Here is a 20,201-nt window from a genome sequence, read left to right as displayed (position 1 = left end):
TGGTTAACACTGACCTCAAAATGATCTCATGTTGGGTTCCCCCCCCCCCTTCAAGATTCCTTAGAAAATTCAGCAGTTCTCAAACTGCAATGTTGCATTTGAAATTGCTCCTCTAACTCCAAAAACAGATTTTATAGAATGTTTTCACCTCTGTTAAAATGAAATCTGGCTACAACCTTAACAACCATAATAGTGATGTTAAACAACCACAACACTAAACACAAGCATAAATACACGTTACTACACCAAAATACATGACACAACCACAGTAAATTAAAAACACAATACACAATGTTTAAAACAACCATAATAATCCACAATAAAACTCAAACAAATTGACATACAATGGCAAAATAGTTGTGTATAATAGTTGACAGACCACCACAATAGTACACAACCACAAACACAGTGATAACAACCATTATACCCAACTCTGAAAAGCTGCAACATACAATGACAAACCACCACAATTTATGAACCATCACACGGAATGACGGCACCACACTGATAACACACCACTAAAAAATAGGAATAACAGCAAAATGAAACCACATTGATATGAAATTGCACAAAAGGGCCCAAATAAACAACGCACAACAGTATCTGCAATGAAAAAACAATTACAACAGCTAGAACGCTGCCCAATGCCACATGACCACAAAAGGCAATGGTTTTGAAAAAAAGCTGGACGTGTTGTAGGCTTTCCATAATTGTTTGGATTACTATTATCGATGCCGCTCCTGGGCTGTAGTGAGAAACCAGCATTTCCATAAACACACTCATATCCCTTCCTCTAGTAGCTGGGTCAAGCCCCAGGACCCATCCCACATCCCCTGGGAGGCCCCAGAGACCGTGCCCCACCGCAGCTCCAGAAGGAAACATGGAGAGAGCTGGAATACCGTGGAGGAGCTTTAGGGGCACTGGCAGTGCTGTGCGTTCTGTGACTAGACTGTGCTGCCCAGCCCTGCTGAGCTAGAAATATGTGTGCCAAGATAACCCCAGCTCATGGTCACATCTCTCCAGGTCCCTTCTGCGTCCTAGTTTATTTCTGTCCCTCAACTCAACAGCGTGAGGCTGTGATTCTGGTGGAGTCTGTCAGACCTGATCTGCTCAGTTGCCCAGCATGACTCATCCTCCCTAAGGCCTGTGCAAGGCAGTGGTCCTGTTCCTCAGCAGTGTCTCTGGTCCTGTTCATTTCTTCCTACATTCCTGAGGTCTGAGGGAAGGCACCCAACACCTCTTTTCATTTCTCTTTATCTCACAGATAAATTTTAATGTTTCCAGCTGTTGCTTTCCACTTTACTGGCTCATCAGCCAAGTTCAGCAGTGACGAAGGAGCAGCCTGCTGCTGCCCAGCTCTGGCCTCCACAGTGGTAGAGGGCACCATGATGGTGCATGAGACAGGAGCTCTGCACTGGCTATTTTCTTAAGGTTTACACCTATCATGGGGAATGTCTGCAAATGGGGATTTGCTAGGAAAACCCCCAGGTTGTACGTGTGCTTGCATCCAACCCTCTTCCCATGATTATGGGAATCTGGAACAGCTGGGTTCCTCCACACAGGTTTCCATTGTCTGCTCCAGTACCTCTGCTCCCTTGGTTTGTTAGTATCCCCCAAACAGAGGGAGGGGAACAAGGCTCCCCAAAGCTTTGCAATTATCATTAGTGATATCTCTTCTCTGGAACTCTAAGCCCCTCTCTATAGTGGTGTAGGAGCCTGTCATTCTGAGTACCCCTAAATCCCCTTTGCGTATATTTTTCAAGGAATCTCTGCTCCAGAGCTCTCAGCCCTTCTCTATAGGATTGCCAGCTCTCCTGTAGGTATGCCCCAGAGAGGCCTCTCTCTAGAGCTCCCCACTCACTCTTTTCTTTCTGTTCCTCTTGTTCGCCATTAGAAAGTGCTCTGCTTTAAATCCCAAGGCAAGGGCTGGGCCTTGGATTGGAACAAATTTCTCAGTCATGGCTGTTAATTTTGTACCAGCTTAGCTGAGCCTAGAGGCGCTGAGTTCCAGAGGTCCTCAAGATACAGAGGACAAGAGAACTGGGAGGGCAAGGGTCTTGTGGCAGAGGTAGAGCTTGCCTCAGGAGTAAATCAAGAGGGGAAAGAGGAGGAATATCAGCTCCCTTACTCATCACCCATTGACCAACTGGTCTCCAATTTTCTTTGCGCTGGACTCATGAGGTCCCTTCTCTGACCCCAACTTGCCAGAGGCCGTGTTCAGATTTGGAGGATCCATTTTGTTCCTGTGCCCTAGTTTCACAGTCCACGGTGACCCTTGAAAGGCTAGCAAGGAACTGAATCATTCTCTGTCCAAGCCTGGGATTCCATCCAACAAAGCAACTCAGGGTGGGAACTCTTTGTGGCCTCAGAAGTGAATAAGAGTAGTGCTTGCATGGTGAGGGCTACACCACTGAGGGGATCTCTGCATTAAGTAGAATTGTGATGGGGGAAGGCCAGGGCCAGAGTCCAGCCCTGGCTGGGATGGTTTAGAGAACAGAGAGGAGTTGAGGGACCTTCCACCCCTCCGGCAGGTTCTTTAGTGGGACATGGGGCACAGCTGTTGTCCTGGCAAAGGAGAGGGAAGGAGAATGGAGAGAGGAGGTTGTTTCCTGACATCTGCAGCTCCTGCTTCACTAGGAAAACATAAAAGAGCTTCATGAATTACTGAGCAATCTCAGTCTTGGGCCTTGCCTGGTCATTTACACCTGTGCAAAGTGGAGATAAAACACTACCCCATCAAAACACTCCACATGCTCTCACCACCAACTTTGCATGTGCCAGAATGTCGTAAGCAGTGTTCCCAAAAGCTGAGTCACCTGAAACCTCCATCTCCCCCTCCCACCCCCCTTACGCCCCCCGTGTCGCCTCTAGGACAACATAATGGCAGGTAGATTTCTGGACTGACAAATACAAGGTGATGCACATTGCAAGGAATAATCTGAACTCCCCCTACACCTTACTGGGTGCTACATTAACTGTAACCAATCAGGGAAAAGACTCATTCAGTATAGAGAGGAGATGAATGCTAAATAATGGATAGCAAGAGAAGGTAAATCAAGGGCTCCTATTTACTCTTTTTACTAATACAAGAACAAGAGGCTGTTCAATGAAATTGAAAGCAGAACACATTGAAAATTGCTAAAAGGAAATATTCTTTAACCATTACCCGACTTGTGAAACTCATTGCTCCAGGATATCATGGAGTCAAGAGCTACTAGGATTCAGAAAAGGATGAAAACATCCCCATCATTACATTAGACCAGAAGAAAAGCAGGAGGGAAGTACAGATCTGCCACGTCATGTACACTCACGCATTTGGCAGGACTGTCGTATATTCCCCTATCTCAAGGAAAATGTCACACACATAATATGAGAAAAAGAGAGAGAAAGAGAAAATCTTTCTTTCATAAGGTACCCAGTTATCTAAGAAAATGTGTGTTAGCCTGTAACCAAACATATGCAAGTTTTAATCCTAACTCTTGCACTACCTGCTGTTAGTATTTCTGTGCGGGTCATAATAACCCATATTAATCAAGGCCTTGTGTCCTCTTACCTTATGCAGCTATCATTCATCCATTTTTTCAGATAAGAGAAATGAGTGGCTTCACTCAATCACTTCAGACAGAGCTGAGAATAAACTCTCAATCTTTAATACGACAGGCCCACATTATAGCTACACGGCCTTTTAGAAGTAACATGCCAAATCGCGTGCTTGTCTGTGCTATCTCTAACCATTACACCACACTCTGCTCACAGAGGCAGAAAGAGAACCCAGGAATCCTGATATTCAGCATCCTAGTGCTGTCTCACAATAGTTGTGTAATCCATTGGCAGAGTGTGTGTTGTAGGGAACCTCTGTGACCTGCTCCACAAAGAAGTTAATAGCCTGCTTCCATTAGCAGTTGTTCAAATAGCTGATAGCTGTGCTGGGGAGTGAAGGGTCATGGATTCAAGGCCTATTGATGACTTTTGGCTATAGCTATACCTATGACCCTCTTTGAGTTAGTGTGGGAGCCCTGGAGAATTATTAAAATTATTTTATTTAGCAAAAGATTATATTGAGATGTGAATTTGGACGTTGCATCAATATTTGTTGTATTTTTAATGTTCGTATAATTGTTAATAGGATTTGTCCCCTTAAGAACAAGATGGGGCATTTCATAATAGCATGTGTTTGAAGGAGATTGAGAGCAGTGTGTGGAAGATTTTGCCTGTGGGTACATCTACACTGCGATACAAGATCTGTGGGTACATCTACACTGCGATACAAGATCAGGTGGCTGGCCAGGCCACCTGACTCAGGTGCACATGGCTCAAGTTGCAGAGCTATAAAACTGCAGTGTAGATGTTTGGGCTCTGTCTGCAGTCCAGGCTCTGAGATCCAGCAAGGGAGAAGGGTTTCAGAGCTTGGGCTCCAGCCTGAATCCGAACATCAACATTGCAATTTTTAGCCCCGAGCACCAGCCCTCCAAGCCTGAATCAGCTGACCTGGGCACTGAGACCCTCAGGTTTTTTATCACAGTGCAGACATACCCTGTGTGTCAGTTCCCGAAAAGTCAGAACTAAGACGCTTCTTTTTCCAGAAAGCAAGCTTTATCCCTGAAAGTGTAACATGAACACTTACTGGGGGACTGGATGTCTCTAGGCATTGCTAATGCACTACAGAGCCTTTTGCATCTAAATCATCAACTTGAACCCAGCCCAGCTCAGTAGGAATTAAGTTGTTCCTAACTAACAGATGTTTGGTGGCCCCTCTAGGAGATGAGTTTGAAGGAGCTGACTTCCAGCTCTCCTGTTACAAACTCAACTGGAGCTGGTCGGAAAAATGCTGATGAAATATTTTTTGTCAGAATTTGCCAATTCATTGAAATCAAAACATTTTGTGGAGATGATTCAATTTTGGCCATGTTCCTCTGGAATCCAGGCAGGGTTCTGGCCTGCCAGCCAGGTCCCATTAGAAACCTGCCTATTTCCTGCCAGCTCACCTGCCTAGCTCCTTGGCAGCTCAGCCATCAGGCTGTTACAGAGCTCAGGGTTTCAGGGCAGCCTGCCAGGCACACTGCCTTGGAGTTGGAACTCCCTTCCCGTTTACAGAGAATTTTGAAATTGTGCGGTTCCATTCCAAATGGGAACAAAATCATACTTGGAAATATCAGAATTCTCTGTGAAACAGCATGACCTTTCCCTGCCCAGCTCTCCTTACCACTGTGCTTTGCATTGATTAGCAGGCACAGCAGCAAAGCCAAAAGCTTCATAGACCATGAAATACTCATTACCCCTAGAGGAAGTTACCCCAGATGAGAGTTGAGGTAGGCTGGCAAGGCAATGTGGATGGAAAGCTTCCCCTGCTGATATCCTGTAGATAAACAGGCTTTCGTTCCACAGAACAGTCAAGCCAACACCTTTCACCAGCACTAAGCACACACATATTTTTAAGATGAAGTATATGGTTATATGCAAATTATTTGAAATTATGCAAATTGTCTCATTAAATAATTTTTTTAAATGTTACAAATAGATCTGCACACAAGTTGGCAACTATGGATACAAATCCTCCTAATTCAAGGCATAAACCAACCACTAAGTGACAGCAACTGGGAAAAAATTAATCCCAGGGGCAGGTTATTCCATAATTTGTCCCCGTGGGATTTCCTGACCCTTCCTCTGAAGCATCTGCTACAGAACATTGTCAGAGACTGGACTAGATGGACCACTCTGGACTAATCCAGTCTGGCAATTCCTATGTCCCTAGAAATGACTAGAGCACAGTGGCCTTGTGGCCACTCTCACATTTTGGGAATGCCCCTAGCACATCCCTTTTGCCAATGCCAACTGAGAAAACCTGGTATCAAGCCAGGAACCAGGACAGACTCTTTGGAGTAAAGGGTAGGAATGAAGTGGGCCCTCTATCCTGCTCATCTCACTCTGTCTATGTCTCTCTGCCTGACGTGAAGCCATTTTTACCTTGATATTGTCCTATATCTGCTCACGTCCTCTGAAATGGGCCACATTCTCAGGCGCTAATGAGATGCAAAAATGCCTTGATTGAGAGCGGATCTCTTTGGTTCTTATGAAATTACCAGCCCCGCCTCCCCTAACTTGCTGTTTCATCACTCTACACAACCAAAAGCCACAAGGTTCCATAGCACAGCAGATGGCTATATCTGGGACCCAACCCCTCCCCAGCCAGTCGAGCTCAGATGAAATCCCTTGGTGCCCTGGTCTCATGTCAGGCATGAGCACTGCATTTTGAGTTAGCACAGCAAAGCTAGGAGGACCACAGGATCTCTATGTATCTTGAACCCTTGACTCCCATCCCATCCTTAGCGCAGATGGAGGAAGGATGTAGACATATAGGCCCTCATTAGATATGGGCGAATTATAGTTTTAAATTTAGTTCTGATATTAGCATGAGCATATAAACTCAAAGCATGGAACCAGAAAGAATGAGATCACGAGAAAGAAGAGTTGTGTTAAACTTGTAGGGACCCTTCAAAATACCAGTGTTATCTTTTTAAGGTCTGGTCTAAAGTAACAGAAATAAAACATGGTTAACGGGGTACCAGGTGACAGGTTTCAGTGGTAGCCGTGTTAGTCTATATCAGCAACAACAAAAACCGAGGAGTCCTTGTGGCACCTTAGAGACCAACAACTTTATTTGGGCATAAGCTTTCATGGGCTAAAACCCACTTCATCAGATGTATGAAGTGAAAGATACAGGAGCAGGTATAAATACACGAAAAGATGTGGGGTGCTTTACCAAGTGTTAAATCAGTCTAACAAGATAAATCAATTAACAGCAGGATACCAAGGGAAGAAAAATAACTTTTGAAGTGGTAAGAGAGTGGCCCACTACAGACAGTTGACAAAAAGGTGTGAGTAACAGTAGGGAGAAATTAGTATTGGGAAAATTAAGTTTAGGTTTTGTAATGACTCAACCACTCCTAGTCTTTATTCAGGCCTAATCTGATGATGTCTAGTTTGCAAATTAATTCCAGTTCTGCAGCTTCACATTGGAGTCTGTTTTTGAATTTTTTTTGTTGAAGAATTGCCACTTTGAGGTCTGTTATTGAGTGACCAGTGAGATTGAAGTGTTCTCCCTCTGGTTTTTGAATGTTATGATTCCTGATGTCAGATTTGTGTCCATTTATTCTTTTGCGTAGAGACTGTCCAGTTTGCCCAATGTACATGGCAGAGGGGCATTGCTGGCACATGATGGCATATATCACATTGGTAGATGTGCAGGTGAACGAGCCCCGGATGGTGTGGCTGATGTGGTTGGGTCCTATGATGGTATCCCTTGAATAGATACGTGGACAGAGTTAGCACCGGGGTTTGTAGCAGGGTTTGGTTCCTGGGTTGGTGTTTTTGTTGTGTGGTGTGTAGTTGCTGATGAGTATTTGCTTCAAGTTGGGGGGCTGTCTGTAAGCAAAAACTGGCCTGTCTCCCAAGGTCTGTGAGAGTGAGGGATCATCCTTTGGAATAGGTTGTAGATCCTTGATGATGCGTTGGAGATGTTTTAGTTGGGGGTTGTAGGCGACGGCTAGTGGCGTTCTGTTACTTTCTTTGTTGGGCCTGTCTTGTAGTAGGTACTCTTCTGGCTCTGTCAATCTGTTTCTTCACTTCACTAGGTGGGTATTGCAGTTTTAAGAACGCTTGATAGATATTCTGTACGTGTTTGTCTCTGTCTGGTATTTGTAGGAGATTCTGTAGGTGTTTGTCTCTGTCTATCTACCAGGTATAGTAAATAACTGGCTATCTAAGACACTTCTTTATCTGGCCTTAGTTAAGGTCTGCTAATTGGCAATGATGTCACTTGTTTGCTAAAGGGTATAAAAAAATAAACTCTTAAAAGGTTCATTGGTAATAGCTGCCTGGCCAAGTTGGAGATGACCAATATGGGTCTAAACACCACTTGCTTTAGCCCATTTTAAAGTATCTTGATCAAATGCTTATCAATGTTTTATTGCTGTTTGGATGTAATAAATTGCTTATTATTTAGGCTTTTGAGGCATATTTAAAGCAAATGTATAAATACAGTTCAGCCATTGGATTTAATAAAAGAATTTATGGTTAAATTGGTGTCTTGGAAATACCCTGCATAAATAATAATAATTCTAATAGAAGGAGATGCCAGCTTCTAAAAATAGCATACATGAGGACTCTGGCTGGTGCAGTCACCTCAGTAAGGGGCCCTCACATTGAGGAGGGAGTTGTGGGTGTCCATTGTCCTGGGAAAACCTTCTAGTCCCACTGGATTCAATGGGGCCTGGAGCTTCGCACTTCTGGTCTGAGAGGTGACGTTGACTGGGCATTGCCCCAGTCTCCCTCTATCCCAGCATTCCCCATACCCCTGACCTGGAACCAGGCTGCTGAATGATGGTGGGGGAAGGCCCCAGACCAGCTAACTGACCCCACCATCCAGACTGGGATGCTTTGGCTGCACCTGGGAAATTACCTGCTGCTGACAGTGGGTGTCTTCAGTATTTGCAACCGAATGAGTGCTGAACCCAGCCTGTCCTTAGCTACCCTTACAGCTGAACCGTGCCCAGAACCAGCTCAGAAACTAGGGCTGGACCTTGCTCTGTAGCTGTAACACATACACCCCAGCCTATACACACATACTCACCCCAGCCTGCCCTCTCCTGTCCACATGCCCCACTCACACCCAGTATACCCTCTGCCTCACACACACACGTCACCCACCCAGGCCAGTCTTCCCTCTCCCTTACACACATGCACAGATCTCACACATGTAATACACACCCTCCTACTCTCTCTGAGTACACACACAACTGACACTTGTAACGCATCAGCCTGTCTGCTCCGTAACCTAGACATGCCCGCACACCTGCAGGGCACACAGACACCAGCCTGGCCTCTCCCAGGCTAACGCGCACACACAGCACCCTACACACACACTCCTCCTACTCCCAACAGGAAACAAATCGCTCGGAAGCCCAGCAGAACAACACCCGCCTCGGGGAGTGCGGAGGGGAGGGACTCACACACACACACTAATAGACGATCGATTCAGCCATTAAGCCTGGGCCCTTTATCTCCTCGCCCCGCCACCCGCCCCCCACTGCTGAGCACAAGAGATCCCAGCACCATTGATCCGGAGCCAGCGCTCCGGGCTGCTCTCTGCTCCCTCCCTGCCTCGCTCCCTCCATCTCGCGCTCGCTTACTGTCACTCCGGCTGGCGGGGCCGATCCCCGCTGCCTGCGGCGCCCTGTGGCTGGGGCATGTGGGCTGAGGGAGCTAGGCGGGCGACGGCAGAGCCGCACGCACACACAAGGAGAGATGCTCCGGTCGCCATGGCAGCGCCAGCACCAGCGAGAGGTAAGATGGGTCCCTTCAGCTCCAGACGCCAGTGTGTGGCCAGGGGGAGGGGGCTGGCCCTTCGCTGCATTTCGCCTTTTCCTCCTTTCCCCATGTTTCGGCCTTCCCTCTTCTCTAGCGATCAATAAGTGTCGCCCCCCCCCCAACTCCCCCGTCTCGCTCTCAGCCCATAGGGATGCATCTCCTGCCCTTGAGGTGACTGTCACCTCCACACACAGAGGCTTGTGCTCTAAGGCCTTATCACTCTTTTGGTCAGCATTCTGCTGGCCATGGGGCCCTCTGCACCTTGTCCCTGTCCCTCTCTATCCTTCTTTCCCTGGCTCTTATTCTATTCAACCACCACTTTTTCCTTCTTTTCCTTATTGCTCCCCCCTGCACCCCTCTGCCTTATGGCTTTGCCCCCTGCCCACACAGCAAGGCAAGGGGAAAAGGAAACCAGCTTGCCCTGTCCCCACACTGCTCCCTTCATCCCTTGCCCCCAGTACCTCTCCACTGCTTAGTAATAACCATGGCAACTTCTTTGTAACCCTTTCCAGTTTCTGTGCCTTGGACAGGAGACAAAAGAACAAGGTGGGTGGAAGAGGCCCTGCAGCTCTGGCCCTTGCACCTTTCCTCCCCTAGCCCAGACAGCGCAGCCAGACAGATACTCCTCCTTGCTCCATCTCTGTTAGGCTTTAGGGCTCTCTCACTCACTCTCTTTCCTTTTGGGTCATCTTCATCTCAGACCTTTTCCTCTTCTGCCTTTCCCTGAGTCACGAGTCCATGAGCTGAACTTCCCAGCTGGCAGGATGGATGGTGGGAGGGTGGCCTTTTGACAGGAAGCCCAGGCAGGCAAAGGAACAGGGGCAGGGATCAGCCAGCAGAAAGCTTCTGAGACCCAGACACCATGAACCACCCACCCAGTGCCTGGAAGCAGATTTGGACCCCACGGAAAACAGGAGGGGTCCTGGCTGGTTTAGTGACAGGTGTGGGTGGGTGCGTGAGACAGTAGGGGCTGGGAATTCCCCCTCCTGTCTCCTTGGATTACTAGGGGGTCTTTAGTTTCATAACTGTCTCCAAAGGCCACAGGCCTAATTGCAAGGGTGATGGTATGTTAAAAAAAGCCCACAAAGTGGGGCAGAGTTGGGGCTCTTTAAATCTAGTTATGGAGGAGAGGCTGGTCCAGTAACATGCCTCAGCACCTTGGCAGAGTGAAAGGAGCTACAGGGCCTCAGATTGCAAGAGTGGAGGGTGAAATGTGAGGCTGAGGATAAAAAGAGAGGCTGCAGGTCAGGAATTGAGGAGCATCCGCAGAACTAAGAACTGGAAAAGCAGATCTGAATAGGTCAGGATTGAGAGGCATTGGCAGAGCTGTGTGGGGAGCCCAGCATTGCAATACCAGGGGGGTTGCAGGACAGGAGTGAGGGGCATTGGCAGGGCAATGTGGGAGGCCAGGCCTGGAATGGCACTGTAGGTGTTTGTGTGGGTCAGAATTGAGGAGAAGCAGCAGAGATGTGCAGATAATCCAGGACTGATATAGCTGTGGGTGCTGCAGGTCAGGATTGTGGTGCATCAGTAGAGCTGTGTATCAGGAGTCTAGGACTTGCATAGCAAGTGGATGCAGGTCAGGATTTAGGTGCACTAGCTGAGCTGTGTATATTGTCTTAGGATTTGAATTTAAGATGTGTGGGTCAAAATTTAAATGCATCATAAGAACTCTGTGAGGTGAACAGAGATGGTACAGTGGACTGTGGATTAAGATTTGGGGATATTGGCAGAGAAATAATGTGACCTAAGGACTGGAATAGCAAGGGGGCTGCAGGGCAGGACAGAGAGGCATTGGCAGGGCTTTGTGGGGAGCCCAGGGCTGGAATAGTATGAGGCTAGTGCAGAGCAGGACCGGGGGCCACCATAAGAGATATGCAGGGAACTAAGGATAGGAATAGCTGTGGGTCCTCCAGGTCAGGATTGAGGGCCATGAGTAGAGTTTTGCGTGAGGCCTCCTGGAATAGCTAGTAATCAGAATTGAGGTGCCATGGCAGAAATGTTTTGGGCTAAGACTTGAACAGCAGGATGTCTGTGGGTCAGGAGGGCACTGGCATAGCTGGACCCAGAACTGGAATATTAGGGGGATGGGAGGATACATCTCAAATGAGGGGCATTAGCAAAGCTTTGGGTGGAGAACCCAAGTCTGAAATAGCATAGGTCCTGTGGATCACAACAGAAGTGCACCTGCAGAGATGTGAGGATCTGAGGCCTGAAATCCAGGAGGGAGAGGGTTTTTAAGACATACTTGAGGTGCTTTACAGCTTTGTACAAAAGAGTTCACAACTGGAAGCACAGGGCAGGGGCTTAGGGATCAGGAATGAGGTGTGTCAGCAGAAGTGTTGTGTGTGGGGATCCAGGACCAGGATGGCAGGGGCTGAGGGAGGCAGCAGGTCAGGAGTCAGCAGAACTGAGATCAGGTACAGGGGAGCCAAACCTGGATCTACGGGGGCTGCAGGTCAGGACAGGCATGCATCTGGATAGTCTATTATCTAAAGTCACTGGGGAGAACCCTGCATAGCCTAGATCAGAATGCTCTATTTGTGTGTGTGAGTGTTGAGAGAGTTGGAGAGATGGATATATCTTAAATTGCCTTTTCTCTTTTCTCACCCTTCTGCAGTGAATCTTGATCCCTGAATCTCCAAGGGAGTCTGAGAAAAGGATCTTCCCTTCTCACTGTCCCCCAGTTGTTCACTGGTTGAGCCCTGCACCTCATCCAGAAGAGGGGGCTTGTAGGAACAGAACAAGATCCAGGGGTGGCAGAAAGGACACTGTGCAGGCCTGGTGGTTGGGGCATCCTGGACAGATTAGATCATTGCCTCTCTTTCCCCCCACCCTTTTACAGCTTCAACAGGGCTGGGGGGCAGAAATCATTAGCTCCCTGAGACTGTGGTGTTTGGCGACTGGGAGATTGTGCACTGTGCATGTGCCAACCCCACCATTACACCCACAGCCTCTCTGAACCCCTCTGTTAGCCCCCTCACCAACCCTTAAGACACCAGAACTGAGATGCCAAGATCTGGCACATAGTTGCATCCCACTGAAATATCTGGACAGGTCTGAGCCCCAGAGACACCTGTTTGCCTTGGTGGCCCCAGGAAAAAGCAGGTCTCACTCAGAGATGGGGCATATATGGATGGAACATGAGGCAGGGGATCCATCTCGGAGGGAGTAAAGGGGGAGAGAGGATGAAACAGGGAGAAGAAATAAAAGAAAGCATGTGTGGGAGAGAGAGGGGAAGCTCTAACAAGTGATTGTGAGAAAGACAGAGAAAAGGAGGGAGACAGAAAGAAAAGAACGAGAAGGGAAAGAGAACAAGGGAGCGAGTAAGAATTGGAAGTGATCAAAAGAGTGAAAGAAACATAACAAGAGAGCAAAAGAGGGAAGGAGCGACGGATTGAAAGGGTTGCACAAAGAAAGGGATAGAGAAAAAGAGGGAGCTCTTCCCATATGCCCTGTAGCAATGTTTCCTGGTGACCCCTTCTGTGCATGCCGTTTGCTTCCTGTCTGGAGCAGATGATGTGAGAGTTGTCTGCCCCTGTACGGGGTCCCTGTGCTTGATCCTCCTACCCTGTCTCCAGCTCCCAACGTGGGAGGCATGATGCATCGTGGCGGGGGCAGCAGCGTGGGTGACCTGTCAGAGTCGACCCTGCACAACAATTCATTGTGGTGGCTGGCATGTGGATTGCTAGCCCTGCTGGCCAACTCCTGGATTATCCTGAGCATCACAGCTAAGCAGCAGAAGCACAAACCCCTGGAGCTGCTGCTGTGCTTCCTAGCTGGGACCCACATCCTCATGGCAGCTGTACCCCTCACCACCTACGCCGTGGTGCAGCTGCGGCGCGAGTCCTCCGATTATGACTGGAATGAGAGCATCTGCAAAGTCTTTGTCTCCACATACTATACCCTCGCCCTGGCCACCTGCTTCACAGTGGCTTCCTTGTCCTATCACCGTATGTGGATGGTGAGGTGGCCAGTAAACTACCGGCTGAGTAATGCCAAGAAGCAGGCTCTGCACGCAGTGATGGGCATCTGGATGGTATCATTCATCCTCTCCACTCTGCCCTCCATTGGCTGGCACAACAATGGTGAGCGCTATTATGCCCGTGGCTGCCAGTTCATCGTCAGCAAGATTGGGCTGGGATTTGGTGTCTGCTTCAGCCTCCTGCTCCTGGGAGGAATCGTCATGGGCTTGGTGTGTGTGGGCATCACCTTCTACCAGACCCTGTGGGCGCACCAAAGGCACCAGAGATGTCGTCACCGGCAGACAGAGGAAGCTTCCTCCTCCTTCCCCGCCTCAACACACAATACCTTCAATGTGCCGGCCATCGTTGTAGAGGATGTCAGGGGCAAGAGGAGGTCATCGCTGGATGGCTCAGAGTCAGCCAAGACCTCCATGCAGATGACCAACCTCATCAGCGCCATTGTCTTCCTGTATGACACACTCACCGGGGTACCCATCTTGGTAAGGAGCAGGCTGCCCCTTCTCCACCCAAGTAGGCCACCAACTCACTCCCCAATCCTCTTCTCAAGGGATTGGCGGGTGTGGCCAAGAGAGGGTGGAGAATGCAGTAAAGAGGTCTCCAGCTCAGTGCAGTGCTCAGCTAGCCCCTTCAGTCTGCCCCACTGCAGGCCGCATTTTTGGAGTGGTTTAGCCCTAGTCTGAGTGCCACTGGAGAAGGGGTATGGAAGCCCCTTTCTGTGTCCCTTTAGCTCCACACTGAGATCAGCCTACGATTAATCCAGCTTCCTTATTGCTTGAGACTTTAGATAAGAGACTCTCTCACCTGCCTTCCCTCCCCAAACAAGAGGTCTCTATATTTGGCTCTGTGTAGTTTCTAAAGGCATTCAGGGTGCAGGAATTTGCTTTTTCTGCAGCAGGAATATGTTTGCCTTATTCTCAAAATGGACAAGCTATTTTTTGCTCAAACTTTTTTTAAAAAATGCTAACCCCACAGTTGAAAGGCTTGCAAAGCTCTGAATTACCGAGACCAAGGGGCTGGAATAGAAACTGTGCTGCAAACTTAAAGGTGACCTGCACAGGAATAAATACCAGGGTTTGTGTCCATTGTTTGCTCATGTATAGATGATACAAAAGGCCTGAAAGTTGCTAGGGGGGTTGAAGGTTTGTTTTTGGGTTGGGTTGGTTTCTTCCATCTGAATGTATTTTCTTAGTAGAAATTCAGTTCTGGTCTATCCTGGAAGATTCTATGGACAGGTGACAAACTGCTGAAATTCACAAAACTGAAAGGGAGCAATTAAGAGAAGGGAGTGTTTCAAATTCTGTGTTCTTTGTAGACACCTATTTAACTCCAGTGCATAATGAGCACTGTTGAGAAAGGATGGCTGTTATAGGGCTCACACCTTCAGTTAACATATGAGAGTGCAGAATAGGTGCTCTCAGAGCCCCCAAGTCCTCCTGCAAACCCAGGGCAGCCGAGCCTTCACATTCATGACATCTGTAAGGGACAAAACAAGGAGACTTTGAAAAAACAAAAACCCCAAACCAATTATTTTAAGAACCCTTTGCCAATCAGTCATTTGACTGCACAGTTCACTCCCATGCGGTCTGTCTCTTCCCCCTCTCTCTTTCTGTGACCATGTATGTCTCTCTCCCACTCACTGTCTGTTTTCTTCCTACCCCCAAGGTGGTGAGTTTTTTCAGCCTGCGCTATGATACCGCCCCCACCTGGATGGTGCTGGCAGTGCTCTGGTGCTCCATGGTGCAGACCTTGCTGCTCCCCTCCTTCATATGGTCCTGTGAGCGCTACCGAGCTGATGTCCGCACCGTGTGGGAGCAGTGTGTGGCCATCATGACAGAGGAAGAAGGGGATGATGGTGAGCCCCCCCAATATTCCCACCATCTCCCTAATCACAAACCCTGCCCCTGGGACAGACAGCAAAGTGGGCCTGGCAACACTGAGTGTCTGGCCAGAGTACTTTTGGCAGGGCTAGGATGTATTCAGGGTTGTAGCTGGGGTTCTACAAATGGGAAAGGGACAACACCTTTTGTGGGGGCTGGAGCAATACATGCACCCTCCCACACTAACCAAAGGATGAACAGAATTACTCAGACACCCAAATTATGATGGTGGGGCAAGACACAGGATGTAAACCTCCAAACCACAGTGGGACCCTGTAGCAGGGTGGTTACCCCACTCCTGCCCAGAAGGGCTTAAAACAGCCCTGGGAGAGGGCTGTAGCAGGGGAAAAGCTGGGCTGATTGGGAAAGCAGCCACAGCTGTAGCCAGTGCAATCAGGGCCCAGCTGGCCCTTATAAGAGGGCGGTGGGCCAGGAAGAAAAACACTCTCTCTCTAGCTTTCAGAGAGAGAAGGACCTGGCTGCCTGGGGAGCTGAGCAGGGTACCTAGGGTGGAGCAGTGCTGGGGAAGGGCAGCGGGAGCTGGGGAGCTCCAGCCTAGAAAAGCCCCACGCTGCAGGCCGAGTTAAGGGCCCATGAGAAGGTAGTAGGGCTGCAGAGGGGCAGCCCAGGAATAGGCAGAGGCAGCTGATCCAACCCCCCTTGCCAATGATGAGTGGTTTACAGACTGCCATCTGCCCCAGTGAGCGGGAGCTAAATGTAGACTGGCAGTAGCCACTGAGGCAAGGTGGGGATAGGGGATTGGGGGTTCCCTGGGGTGGGGAGACCCAGATTGTGGGTTGCTATGGTGGGCAGAACCCTTGGGCAAAGGGCACTGGAGTCCAGAAGGGACACAGGGGCCAGCGGCAGGCAAGACACTGGTCTGCAGAGGGCACTCTGGTTTGGAAAAGAGCTAATTCCCTGGACAACCAGCAGGAGGTGCCGTGCTGGTGAGTCTCTGCCCTGCCACAGACCCCCCCCACCCCCAACATTGTGAGCTGAGCATCCATATTTCTCTCTGTTCTGGTGGCAAAACATTTGGGGATGTGAGCTGGGACAGGGTAGACCCAATACTCCCTAGATCAATGTGGAGGGGGATAACTGGAAAGAGGGGTTTGTCATGTGGGAAGAGGGCAGACAGCAGGAGCTATGGGACACATTGAAAACAAGGGCATTTGAAAGGAGGGTATGCAGGCTCCCTGAACATGCAGTGACAGGAGATTCCCAGCTGACAGTGTTGTGCACCATTTCTCCCCATCAAGATGGGGCCTGTGAGGATTACGGCGATGGGCGGATCTGTAAGGTGCGATTTGATGCCAATGGCGCTGCGGCTGTGAAACGGGATCCCAGGGACGTCAAGCTGCTGCCCATGAATCACATGCTGCTGCCCCACGACAGGGTGCACTATTTGCAGGTGAGTTGTAGGGACTGCAAGGGGCACCATACCCTCCAGTCCCATCTCCCTTGTGTGTCGCACCCAGATATTCCCCTCCCTGGAACTCTATTGGGGTCTTAAGGGGTCACTAGCCTCCCATATGTGTATAACCCATGGATTCCCCTCTCTGAAACTCTTTCCTTCTTTCACTCTATCTCTGAGGCTTTCCCCAAGCCTCGCAGTATCTCCCTTCCCCTCACCTTCATCTTCTCTTACCTTCTTTCAGGTCCCCATCTCCCGGAGAATGTCCCACGATGAGACTAACATCTTCTCCTCCCACCGTTCCACTCCATCCTTTCTTCACAAGTGGTCATCATCTGATGACATCCGAGTCGCCACTCCCCGCAAGCCTGGGGGCCCTGGCTTCCTTCCTCCTGAACTGCGTGACTACCACCACCGCCGGCGGCCCCCTGAAAATGAGCTAACAACTCTCCGGCAGTTTCTTGAGGGGGGGCTGCTCCCCAGAGGATCCAACTCCAGCGCCTGCTTCTTCAGGGATGAGATTACCACATTCATCGACGAGACACCTCTACCCTCCCCAGCCTGCAGTCCACGCCACTCCCGCCTCCCACTCACATTGCGCCGGGACCGCCGCCTCTCCCTGGGGGGTGCTGAGGAGGAGGAAGAGGGCCCTGATCGAGCACGACGCTGCTCACTGTCTGGCAGCGAAGACTGGCATCTGCAGGACAGACAGCAGGCACATGAAAGGACCCTTGAAGCCTGTGAGGCACATACCTTCAGGGAGCTCAACCTATGAGATTGCATCAAAGACATACACTGCCATTGGGATTCTTAAATGAAACTTTCAATGTTCCCTTGCTCCTGGGACCCAATGGATAATTTATGTTCTCATATTTCTCAACAGCTGGCAGAAACAAGGCACCCTCCATGTATGCTGCAGTGGTTGGGGGACAAGTGCAACAGGTCTGCACGAAGGAGCCAGGGACATGAGCAGCCTGTGCCTGCTCACAGGTTATAAATATGACTTGGGGGTTGCCCTCTGTTAGCTCCACCCCTTGTTAGGTCCACGCTCTCATTAGCTCCACTCATCACTGAAAATGCCCCTGAGAACAGAGGTGGGGACAGAATAGTATTAAAATTCTATATTTGGAGTGTCAAATGTGTGTGTTTTTAAAATGCTATATTAATAATAACCTCATTTCCATGGCAACAAAGTGATTGACAAAATGTTTAATGAAGTTTCCCAGGCTGCCAGGGAGGGACATAAGGAACAGGCAAAGCTCCCACTGCCACCCATCTTAACAGTGCCGCAGATTAGAGTGGGAGGCAGCAGATATTTAACAGCAACAGGGCAGGAAGTGAAGGCGAGTCCTGTACCAGGGAGGATTTTCAGGACACAGGAGGGATAGTTCTGTTGTCAGTCTCAGGGGTGACTTGGGCTGTATCCACACTAGACTTTGTTCCTAAAATTTCCACCCTTTCTACCACTGGTTCAGTTTCACCAGGGTACCAAGAATGGGAGTGTTAGTGTAAAAAGGCACTGGTGGCTGCTTGTGTTTTTATATCTCAACTAGAATAAAAACCACCACCTTGTACCAGTCCTGTTTCAGAGAGTGGTTAAATCTGCTGGAGATGATGAGAATGAAGACAAGGAAAAAAATATTTTGCTTATGGAGCCTGTTTACAGGCATTAGGATTAATCTTGGTGGCCTGGACTCTCAGCCCCCAGGAATGAGTAAAGATACTGTCATGACAGCATTAGATCGAGGTGTTCAGGGGACATTAGGGAAGGACAGACAGGTAAGGAGGTTCAAAGATGGGGGTTAACAGCAGGAGCTGTCCTAGGCATATAATGCAACCTGGCTTTATAATTGAACCCTGACACCAAAATTCCATCCATCCAGCTGACCCTCACCCACTGCCTGTAGAGCACCTGCTGCAGACCTTCCCACTTCACAGAGTTGCCAATGCTTTTCTCCCAGATTCAGGAACAAAACCAGGGTATCCTGGAGAAGAGCACAAAGAAGCCTCTACTGTATGCAGACCCCAGGGACAGCACTTGCTGAACTTCATGCATGATGGAAACCAAAACACACCATGGCTGGTTTCCCCTTCATACCAAACTCTGAAAGGTGGACTAGTGTGTCTGTCAATGGATCAAAGGGAATGGGTGACAGGGGATGGATCACTTGATGATTACCTGCTCTGTTCATTCCCTCTGGGGCACCTGGCATTGGCCACTGTCAGAAGACAGGATACTGGGCTAGATGGACTGTTGGTCTGCCCCAGTATGGCTGTTCTTATATTCATGGAGCCTTTCACCTGTAGGACATCATTCCAATTCTGCCCCAGATTGAAGAGACTGGCTAGCCCAGAGGGACTGGGGAATAGGATACAGGGCCCTTTATCACTGGGGCACTGCTTGCAGCGGTGGAATCCGAAGAGTATGTTAACCAGTAACAGCTTAGACGGTCTCTCAGGTGTATTCTGAGAGAATGAACATGGGGCATCAGTTCAAACAAAAGGGGCATCAGCCTGAGAAGAGGTTGCCTTACAGATCTGGTCTAGTTTATTCATGGGCAGTGGGTAGCATAGGCAGGGCCCAGGGGAAGGCTGTGCCTCCCCAAACAGTCTTGCGTGGCCCCACCCACACTCTGCCCCCAGACCCCCTCCTGTCTACTTCCAATTCCCTTCCCGCTCTTCTGTGGCCAAGAGGCTGGGGCAGGTCGGCTGCAGCCAGTGTGCAAAAGGCCCAGGGTTGGGGCCATGCCGTGCTGCCTGCCCACCCATCCACCCACCTGACATTGGACCACTTTGCCCACCCAGGGCTCTGGAGCAGGGCGTGCTCTGGCTACACCGCCTGCCTGGGGCTGAGAGTGTGCGGGAGGGTGGCCATGGGGGTGTGTGTGTTCTGGGCTCCAGTGCGGGAGGGGTGTAGAAGTGGAGGGGCAGGGCCTTGGGCAGACGGGAAGGGGCTAGGGGCTAGCCTCCCCCAAATGCTCATTCACCAGCTGCCCATGAGTTTATGGCTGCTAAGCCAGGCTGCACCATGGTAAATACAATATTGGGATGTGATCACGAGAAACAATCAAGTTGGGGAAGGAGGGAGTGTTGTAGGTCTGTTGGTCCATACGGAGTGGGGATTGGGTTGGCCTGAGCATCCACAAGATCATCAGGTCATAGTAGATTGCAAACCCCAAGCATTAAAAAATCATGAGTTAGGACCCCAAAACATGAGAGTTTAAACAAATAATAAATGTTGGGGTTTGAGGCTTCAGGGTCATATTTTCAAGCTTTTCTCCATGCCTATGAAGGCTAGAAATTTATTCATTTTTTAAAATGAAAGTTGAGTCTCCTGTTGTCACATGACTCAAGGAGCTGGGGATTTGAGAAACGCCCCAAACATCCCAGACTCAGAATAAAATTGAGGGGTGGCAACAGTATGGAGCTGGCCTGATTTTCAGAGGTGCTGAGCCAACCTTTACTGCAGTCAATGGTGCTGCAGACACTTGGTACCTTTGCAAATCAAGACACCAGTGTCCGCCGTCATTGCTTGGCTGCCAGCCTTTAACCTCTGCT

The 20,201-nt window shown here is 49.3% G+C and overlaps 1 protein-coding gene across 1 annotated transcript; it reads left to right on the top strand.

Moving 5' to 3' along the window:
- Positions 1–8,819: 8,819 nt before the first annotated feature.
- Positions 8,820–17,781, top strand: GPR162 (G protein-coupled receptor 162). The gene is made up of 5 exons (XM_024111134.3): positions 8,820–9,342; positions 11,987–13,831; positions 15,015–15,204; positions 16,489–16,640; positions 16,888–17,781. Exons 2-5 carry the CDS (start codon positions 12,965–12,967, stop codon positions 17,416–17,418), a joined length of 1,740 nt encoding a protein of 579 aa, XP_023966902.1. The 5' UTR covers positions 8,820–9,342; positions 11,987–12,964; the 3' UTR covers positions 17,419–17,781.
- The last annotated feature ends 2,420 nt before the right edge of the window (positions 17,782–20,201 follow it).

Source organism: Chrysemys picta, chromosome 1 (genome assembly GCF_011386835.1).
Source record: "Chrysemys picta bellii isolate R12L10 chromosome 1, ASM1138683v2, whole genome shotgun sequence".
NCBI classification, from domain to species: Eukaryota; Metazoa; Chordata; order Testudines; family Emydidae; genus Chrysemys; species Chrysemys picta.
This window is presented reverse-complemented; position numbering and strand designations above follow the sequence as displayed.

Coding starts and splice junctions, on each gene's coding strand:
- GPR162 (XM_024111134.3), top strand. CDS start 12,965: ATGATGCATCGTGGCGGGGGCAGCAGCGTGGGTGACCTGTCAGAGTCG. Junction 13,832..15,014: donor TCACCGGGGTACCCATCTTG/GTAAGGAGCAGG, acceptor CCTACCCCCAAG/GTGGTGAGTTTTTTCAGCCT. Junction 15,205..16,488: donor AGAGGAAGAAGGGGATGATG/GTGAGCCCCCCC, acceptor CTCCCCATCAAG/ATGGGGCCTGTGAGGATTAC.